At 36.1% G+C, this 9,628-nt stretch overlaps 1 protein-coding gene across 1 annotated transcript; it reads left to right on the top strand.

Annotated features, from left to right (window-relative positions):
* Positions 1–3,282: 3,282 nt before the first annotated feature.
* Positions 3,283–7,199, top strand: LOC141329146 (uncharacterized). The gene is made up of 2 exons (XM_073835445.1): positions 3,283–3,595; positions 5,366–7,199. Exons 1-2 carry the CDS (start codon positions 3,487–3,489, stop codon positions 6,568–6,570), a joined length of 1,314 nt encoding a protein of 437 aa, XP_073691546.1. The 5' UTR covers positions 3,283–3,486; the 3' UTR covers positions 6,571–7,199.
* Positions 7,200–9,628: the final 2,429 nt, after the last annotated feature.

Below are 9,628 nucleotides of genomic sequence, written 5' to 3'. Positions count from 1 at the left end.
CTCTCTCTGATGGATGTCATTTTGTGGCATTTTTTTCTGTTCACTATATATATGTCTCACCATTAAAGAAATGTGCAAAAAGACATGCAAATGTGAATGTTGCGTTTCCATGCTACACACTACTACACAAATAAATTAACAAATTTATTCAAATGTGCATATTCATTCTCTATGTACTATAATATTGACTTCTACCAGAGTAATAAGGTGTGTATTGAACTTGGTCCTCCAAACTGTTTTAAGCGGTATTCATTTGTTTTAGAATGTTCTGTTTATCATTACACCACTATCCTGTGGCCAATGTGTTTATAAAGTCATAATTCAGATTATTTATCTTGTGAATTATGACTTGAGTCATAATTTCAACTTTTTAAAATCTCGTAATTATGACTTAAGCCTGTTTATATCACAATTTTTAACTTAAGTCATAATTACAGGATAAAAAAAGTCAAAATTATGACAAAGTATGTCATAATTTAAATTTTTAAGGCATGATTTTTTTCCCCTTACATATCGGAGATGGGCTTACATACGTTTCTATAATAACAATCATTAGACCACTATCCTGTGACCATTGTGTTTAGAAAAGTCATTAAGTCAGTATCGACTAGTGAAGTCATAATTTCAACTTTAAGTCTGGACTTTTTATCTTATAATTAAGTCATAATTTCTTTTTATCTCATAATTATGACTTAAGTATGTAATAATTTCGACTTTTTAAGGCATTCATTTTTTTCTGATGAGGTGGAAATAGGCTTCTATAGAAACATGACTGAAACATGACACTGAGAAGATTTAATTTTTAGACTTCATTTTCACTTTCTGGAATCCTAAAACTGTGTTGAACTCAGAGCGCGTGAGAATACAAATTCACTTTGTTTTATGTTATATGAAGAAAGCCAAATTTTAACTTAGCTTGTAAATGCGCCATGCACACTTTACTTTCACTCTCAATTTAGCGACAATTCGACAGCAAGCAATCGTTAATTTTTACTTTGAGTTGTTTCTCTTTTCCTTGCTTTCCTTCGCTTTTAAATAGCTTGTAAATGCGCCATGCACACTTTACTTTCACTTTCAAATTAGCGGCAATTCGACGTCAAGCAAATGTTCATTTTTAGTTCGATTTGTACATCTTTTTCTTGCTTTCCTTTGCTAAAAGTGGCGTGCACTTTAGTTTCACTTTCAAATTAGCGACAATTGGGCGTCAAGCAATTGTTCGTTTTACGTTTGAGTTGTCCCTCCTTTGCTTTTAAGTAGCTTGTAAAATGTGCCGTTAACACTTTACTTTCACTTTCAAATTAGCGAGAATTCAATGTCAAGCAAACATTTATTTTTAGTTTGAGTAGTACCTCTTTTGCTCATTTTTCGTCTGCTTTCAAATAGCTTATAAAAGTGGCACGCTCATTTTACTTTCACTTTCAAATTAGCGACAATTCGACGTCAAGCAATCGTTCGTTTTTCCTTTCCTTTTAAATAACTTGTAAAAGTGCATGCGCATTTTACATCCACTTTCAAATTAGCAACACTTGAACATCAAGGATTTTTTGTTTGTTTGTTTGTTTGAGTTTTGACAAGAGTTTTGTCTGTAGACAAATATATCATCCCTTTATTTTCCAGTTGTTCTAATTGATTTTCATATTTTTAATTATTTCATTTTAGGCCTGATTAAAGCGAAAGAAGAAGGACAAAATCTGAGTGAGGTAGAGGAGAAACATCAGTGTCAAAATATTGTGATGTCAATAGAGAAATATCAGTGAGTTGCAGCAATCAAATAACAGACAAAAGGTCTTTTACCTGCTCTGGCATTTTAACCTTTATTTTTGTAATCAGATTGTTACATTTAATTAGTGAATTAGAATAATAAGACATTTGGGCTGTTTCCAACCAAATGAAATAGGTGTTAACACAATTTGTCTTTGATATTTAAAATTTATTAAAAAAAAATAAAAATATACTTTAAATGTGGAATTAAAACCGCCAGTAGGTGGCAGTCAATTACTGTTAATAAGTGAGTCATTGTGATTGAACCAAATTATTTCATGGTTGATTAATTCAGGACCAAAACACCCTCATGTTACACAGAGAAGCAAAACGGTGCTGTGGCTGGAATGATTTTTGGAGTTTGTTGTATTTTGATGAACTACTTTATGAAATCCTTCAACCACACAGGTGTTTCTATCCCGACCAGTCCTTGGTGGATTTCTTGAGCTGAACAGAGGGAAGCAGGTTCAACAAAATGCTCCTCACGTCACATTATCAGTCCAGCGTGCATTGATAACTCATAATGGATTAAGAAGAATGATGATAAGGTTGGATTAACACCATTCCCGCTGTGTGGCCGTCTCTTTAGTATTTGCGTTTAAAGCAAGCTCAGCTCAGGACAGGATTCAGAAGCTGTTGTGATGTCCTCCATAGACAGAGTAGATGATCCTGGAATGACTGCAGCAACGATTTCAGGTTTCTCAAAGTTAGAGAACTTCTTTATTTAGCTTAATGCTTTATTTTTGACTCGTCACAAAAGTTCATAATTTGCATGTTTAAATGGCCTAATACACACAAAATTAAGCCAATGCGCCTGTTTTGGTGAGTATCTTTGTGAGCACAAACTTAACCAAGTTAGAGTAAAACTTTTACTTGAATGTAAACTAAAAAAAGGGTCTCAGATCTATACATTTTGTATGAACAGGAAATATGAATTAAAAGGAAAAAAAAAACTCAAATCTTCTCTTGACTGTTTTGTGAATTTGACAATTCTAGTAAACTACAATTAGGGTGAAATTCATATGTGGTGCACTGCATTACTCATATTTCCCTGGTTGAGGTCTAAATAGACTTCCTTCCTTGACCCTTTTGCATTGGTGAGATGCAAAACCATGTCCTTTGACTCCTTTTCCTAGGATTTGTTAACTGTATAGTTTGAATTTGTTTATTTGAATTGAATAACTTCGTCTTTAAGGTTTAATGTTTTATTGATCTTAATTTCCATAAATACAACGTTGTGTAATTTTCAGTGAAATATTTTGACTAATAATTCGCTCGTTTTTCTTTCTTCTAATCCTAACTCACTGTTGATCCTCGATGTGCAGATCTTTTTAAAGGAAATAAATAAAGAAAGAAAGAAAGAAAGAAAGAAAGAAAGAAAGAAAGAAAGCTAGCTTATAGACACACTAAGTAATTTTGCCGGTATTATTTTCACTCCCCTCGACGCTTCACACTCCAGTCCAGCGGTTGGCGCTAAAACACATACGTTTGTTTGCCAAACACCATTGAACCTCAGAGGAAGAAGATTAGCCCTTTCTGTTGTTTTGTCGTTATGCTCAAACACAAACGGCTAGAAATGTTGTTTCTGTAAATAGAAAACTACAGCCTTCGAACCAGGTCAGTAAATACCTGTAATATTCTCATCCTCACAGTCGTGACTCAGTTTTGAAGAAAGCAGGAATATCTGGAGGAGTATCAGCTGAACTGAGATCTGATGCTGTGAAGATGGTGTTTGTTAAAGAGGAGACTGAGGAGGACACGAGTGAACCAGAACCCTTGAGAATAAAACAAGAGGAACCAGAACCATGTATAATAAAACACGAGGAACAAAGAGGTTGGTGGTTATTCTTTATTTATCTTTAATGGGTTTGTAGGACACTTAGCTAACAAAGCTTTAGACACAGTACCAGTGGATCCTTAATTTAGAAAAAAGAACCTGTCATCAAAATATTTAAAGTAAAGTAAAACCATGTTTAAAGTTCTTATAGAAACGTATGGAAGCCCATTTCTGCTACGTAAGAAAAAAAAAACATGCCTTAAAAAGTCGAAATTATGGCACGATAATTAATAATTATGCGATAAATAGAAAATATGGTTTATGAAGTCGAAATGATGACTTTACAGGTCGATATTGACTTACCCCAGAATATGAGTTGCTCGTCAAGCGTTTTCTTGGGGAAAACGTGGTTAATGGAAGAAGATGGTGAGATGAATGAAAATGAAAGACCAAATCTGGTATACAGATTGCACATGACTTTCTTCTTTCAGACTATTGCAATCAGCATTATTAAAAAATATAAATATTCTGGCTCTTCCAAGCATTATATTGGCAGTGAATGGGTGATATTTAGTAGTCCAATAAATTGTGTCCCTCCATCAAAAAAAAAAAAAAAAAAGGGCTACAGATGGCTCCGGAGGTTAAGAATGAGAGAATGGCATTTCAGTGGATGACGTAGGATGAGAAGTGACGAACATGCAAGGGCATAGTTTTAGTTTGAACTGTTCTAGTGGAGTCCCGGGTCATGCTCCCTCATAAGGTTTAACATAAACATGCAGTGTGCATTTTAAGATACCTGATGCATGCTTTTAAAACACGTTTCTTATCTTGCCAACCCCTTTTTGTCACAGACCAAATTTTAAGTCTAGTCAAGTCGCTATAGGACTGTGGTTATTTTCAACCATGTGAATGTCTCAGTAGAGCATTATTTGCTTTTGTGGAACAATTCGCTGTAAATTAGTAACAGTTTTGCAGCAGGCTTTGCAATCAGACTTTTACTGTTCACTATAAACCTGACAGTATTGTCATAACATGGAAGTAACTTTATTTTAATGCTTGATTTCTGATGTGTAATTAAGTTCTTTCAGATTTTCTTGTTGTGTGTGTGAGTGAATCAAGCTAGTGACCAAACTTAATATTGTTTCTGCTGTTCAGTTGTTTGAGTTGTCCTTCTTTTCCTTGCTTTCGAATAGCTTCTAAATCTGCCATGCACACTTTACTTTCAATTTTAAATTAGCATCAATTCTGCATCAATTGCTTGATTTTTTTTTAAGAAACAATAAAATACTATGTCAAACTCACTTAGCCTATATATTAATCATGTAACTTTTATTAACAAAATGAAAATACACCATGCTATACACCGACTGTTAAATAACACATAACTTACACAAAGTTTAAATACAAAACTGAAAATCAGTAAATACTATGGAAACATGACATTTGTTGACTTGGAGAAGCTTGGAGGAATGGCATGCTCTTTAATGTAAAATAAAATAAATTCTGCATAGTTTTAATAAAAATAAGTGTGAGCCAAACACTGTGATACCAAATAAATAAGAAACAAATGTTTAAAAATGTACAAAATCACCTTAGATAAACGTCAAAACTCAACAGTCTTTTCATAATTCGAAATATTGCCAAACTATTGCCAATATTTTTTTCTTGATTAAATGTAACACCATTGTCTTGTTTGTCTCACATGATAACTGAAATCTTATGGGACTTCGGCACGCTGCATTAAGCAGCCGCATTCAGTTTTTACTGGTGTATTTTGATTTACAAATGTTCCACTTTATTTTCATCTCTTTAATGTTTTCATTTTAGACCTGATTAAAGTGAAAGAAGAAAGAGAAGATCTGAATGAAGTGGAGGAGAAACATCAGGATCAGAAAGATCATGGTCTCAATGGAGAAAAATCAGCGAGTTGCAGCAATGAAATTACAGACGTCAGAAGACCTTTTAGCTGCTCTCAGTGTGGAAAGAGTTTTGCAAAGAAAAAACAACTTAGTGATCATGTGCAAACCCACTCTTCAGAAAAGCCTTTCACCTGCTCTGAGTGTGGCAAGTCTTTCAGAAACGAAACACACCTTAAGAAGCACATGTTTATTCACACTGGGATAAAGTCTTTCAGCTGCTCTCAGTGCGGAAAGAGTTTTAGACAGAAAGGACACCTTACGGTTCATCTGATAACTCACACTTCAGAAAAGCCTTTCACCTGCTCTGAGTGTGGAAAGTCTTTCAGACGTCAAGGATACCTTAAGACTCACATGTTAATTCATACTGGAACAAAGCCTTTTACTTGCTCTCAGTGTGGAAAGAGTTTCATATGTAAAGGAATCCTGAGGAATCACATGTTAATTCATACTGGGATAAAGTCTTTCAGCTGCTCCGAGTGTGGAAAGAGTTTCACAGGCAAAGGAAACTTGAGAAATCACATGTTAGTTCATAATGTGATAAAGTCTTTCAGCTGCTGTCAGTGTGGACAATCGTTCACACAAAAAACAAGCCTTAAGAAGCACATGATAATTCATTCTTGGATAAAGTCTCGCAGCTGCTCTCAGTGTGGGACGACTTTTAAATATAAAGGAGACCTTAATGCTCATTTGCTAACTCACACTTCAGAAAAGCCTTTCGTCTGCTCTGAGTGTGGAAAATCTTTCACACGGAAAACAAGCCTTAAGACTCACATGCTAATTCATGCTGGAATAAAGCCGTTTACCTGCTCTGAGTGCGGAAAGAGCTTCATATGTAAAGGAATCCTGAGGAATCACATGCTAATTCATAGCGGGATAAAGTCTTTCAGCTGCTCCGAGTGTGGAAAGAGTTTTACACAGAAAGGACAACTTCAGAATCATTTGGTAACTCACTCTTTAGAAAAGCCTTTCGTCTGCTTGCAGTGTGGAAGGTCTTTCACACGTAAAGCATACCTTGAGAGACACTTCTTAGTTCATGCTGGGATAAAGCCTTTCAGCATTAGATGTAGGGTTGGGAATCGAAAATCGATTCCGATTCTGGAATCAGATACTTAAGATAAAGAATCGGATACTTGTGATAAAATTTAATTTTTCGATTCCTCGATTAGATTCCTGGGTGCATTTTTTCATCTAGTGATCTGCCAGGACCTTATGTGATAATGTATACATCAGTCTACAAGATGGATCGTGGTCAGCGTTTAAAAGTGTGTCTACGCTTTGTACAAACCAAAGACAAAACTACCGCTGCACGCAAAATTCATCTTAGAGATCTGCAAGGGACGGGTGTTCGTCCCGCTTCCGCCCGGTCCAGAAGGAATATATGTTATTTCGTCCCGCAAAAGCCCACATTAAAGTAACTTATACCCCTGCGAGAAGATAGGTATCTACTTCATCTCTTGGCTGCATGAAACAAACCCTCCCGCTAATGTAAAGGCAAAGATGATCAGAGTAATAGTAACAAACTCGCGTGTGCCTAATGTATTCATTCTTGTATATCGGAGTCGTACATAAGGCAAGCATAAGCCTGCTGTTGTTTCCCAAACTATTCATGCTTTTGGGGCTCTGATCCACACTGCGTGAAATTTCAAAATATTTGCATAGTTTTCAAAATGAATGTCCTGTGAGTTTTATAATGAATGCTTACCCATAGAGGTGGATCTTGTAAGGCACAATGGTGTTTATGCACATATGAGCACCCGCATAAACCGATTTAGAAAGTATTTGCTGTATTTTTCATTTATATGTTTATTTTATCATAAATACAAACCGTAGATATTCAGTCAGTTAAGAAAGAGTACTCTGAAGTTGTGAAGAATGTCTGAATTAAATAATTTAGGTGCTTTAAATCTGTGTATGTATATACATGTTAAAAGGTTAGAGTAGAGGGTTTTCTTTTAAATTCAAAAGTATAGCTTTAATTTAAAGTTTGTTTGAACATGCAGGAGAAAAATAAAAAGGCAAAACAAATGTTTTGGTTAATAAAAAAAGGTTAAAAAATAAACTCTTAGAGGAAATGTCAGGCATAGGGGGGCCTTGATAAATTTACCTGAGAAGGAGGAGGGCCCTGGTATAAAAAAGGTTGAGAACCCCTGTAATAAAATAATATGTTGCAAGCAAGCACTGAAAATAAACATGTGTGATATATTAATGTTTGACTTTTGTTCTTGTTTTTTTACTAAACTGGAAACGAAACTGGGAATCAAAAATAATCGGAATTGATAATCGGAATCGGAATGAAATGAATCAAAATTATACAAAATTGGTCAAACATATTTGTATACTCAAATATCTACAAATGTCCACCAAAAAGATGGAAACTTGTAGCAATAGCAGGTTCTCTATGTCTTATGTCTTTCATCTGTTCGTGAAAGAAATGTGTAAAAACAACCAAATGTAACACATTGCTACAAAAATAAATATACTGTATACATTTAAATACGCATATTTTTTTTTTTCTCTATGTACTATAATATTGACTTTTCCCCAGTGAACCTTTACCTACCGTTGGAATCAATCAGCGAGCCCAACCATGGGTTGCACCTACGGGTTAATTTTGTCCCTTAATAAGAACCCATCATCTGCTGAGAATCTGATAGATTCAGGGTGTGTTCACATTAGAGGTCTTCACGGGTCCAAAAATTCGTACCCGAACCCGAAAAGACCCGTAAATGTCCTGGACGGAACCGACCCGGACCCGTATTTTATTTTAAAGTGGGACTCGAACCCGTGAAGACCCGAAATATACCTTAAATGTACTAGTTGGACCCGAACTCGGCTGGGAAAACACAGACCCGACTGTACCCGATCGGCACATATTGCACAGCAAACTGCTATTAACTATAAATAAATTGCGAAGGAAAAAAAAAACTTTTTTGGCGTAAACTACTGTTTGTAGTGTTGCATACAGACCTCCTTCAGTACATTTACATGTTAGGCTGTTCTTCTCTCTTGCCGACAGAAAGACCCTTTTTAATCCACTATTCCAGCTTTAATTGTTACTTTAGGGCAGGCTACTCGCGGTCACGGTCGGTGACAAATGACTAATGCAATACGTTTTTCTCTCTAAGTCAACTTCGACCGTTGTGTTTACCATTTTGAACTACAATAACGATACTTTTGCAGATTGTAATAAAGACTTGGCGCAATTGTTTTATTTATTAGTTAATTTATTATTAATTAATATTATTAATTTATAATTAAACTTTTTTTTTTTCCAAAAAGGCACAGAACAATGAATGCGGTAAACTTTACTGCGTGCATCTTCAATAACAGTATCTTCTTCAGTAAGATAAAGCAATACAAAACATGTTTAGAGCTCCACCTAGTGGTCATCTTATGAAACTTAAAGGAGGAATTCGCACGTATAGCACGTGTCACGTATTGGTCGTCTTGTCATCATTAACTCTTGCACTACACATCATGGACTTCATTCCCCACAAGCCACTGCACTAATCACTGCATTCACCTGCTCCTTGTTTCTCACTGCACTGATTACCGCTCACAGCTGCACCTCATCACACTGACTGCATTTAAGCCACTCACACACACAGCTCTTCGCTAAGTCTTATTGTTCCATCTGGTCATTATTTCCAAGTGTTTCTTTTCGTGTTTGTTTTCTCTGTGTTTGATTCCTGGACTCCTCCCTGTGTTTTGATTCTTGCTGCCAGCCCCGACCTTCTGCCTGTGTTTGACCACGATTTCTACTTGCCCCTTTGTGTTTGTTTGTTTGAATAAATGCTGCAAATGGATCCGCACGTCTCAGTCTGACTCCCTGTGACAGAAGACTTCGCCGCTTCAAGGATCCAGCGGCTTTATGGTGTCATCCGGTTCCAGCATGAATCCAACGGTGCAGATCATGCTTCTCAAGCAGGGTGAGCGGACAATTGAGGATTATGTCATGGCTTTCATTTATTTGGCAAATCTGTCTTCGATGGATGAGACGTGCCTCATGATTTTTTTTCGTGGAGGACTCTCGGAGCCATTGGCTTCCCACATGCCAAATTTTGAACCTGACTGGACTCTGCATTACTACATGGATCTGGCGCTTTTGTTGTGTGGCTCTCCGTTTACGGTGGGTGAGGTAGAGCCACAGCACAAGATGGCTACCGCCAAG

The sequence above is a fragment of the Garra rufa genome, chromosome 1, assembly GCF_049309525.1.
Source record: "Garra rufa chromosome 1, GarRuf1.0, whole genome shotgun sequence".
Taxonomy (NCBI): Eukaryota; Metazoa; Chordata; class Actinopteri; order Cypriniformes; family Cyprinidae; genus Garra; species Garra rufa.
The sequence above is the reverse complement of the archived record's forward strand: the minus strand, read 5'-3'. Positions and strand labels throughout refer to the sequence as shown.

Excerpts from the sequence above, each read along its gene's own strand:
- LOC141329146 (XM_073835445.1), top strand. The coding sequence starts at position 3,487 with ATGGTGTTTGTTAAAGAGGAGACTGAGGAGGACACGAGTGAACCAGAA. Across the intron at positions 3,596-5,365 it reads AAAACACGAGGAACAAAGAG|ACCTGATTAAAGTGAAAGAA; the intron begins GTTGGTGGTTAT and ends TTTTCATTTTAG.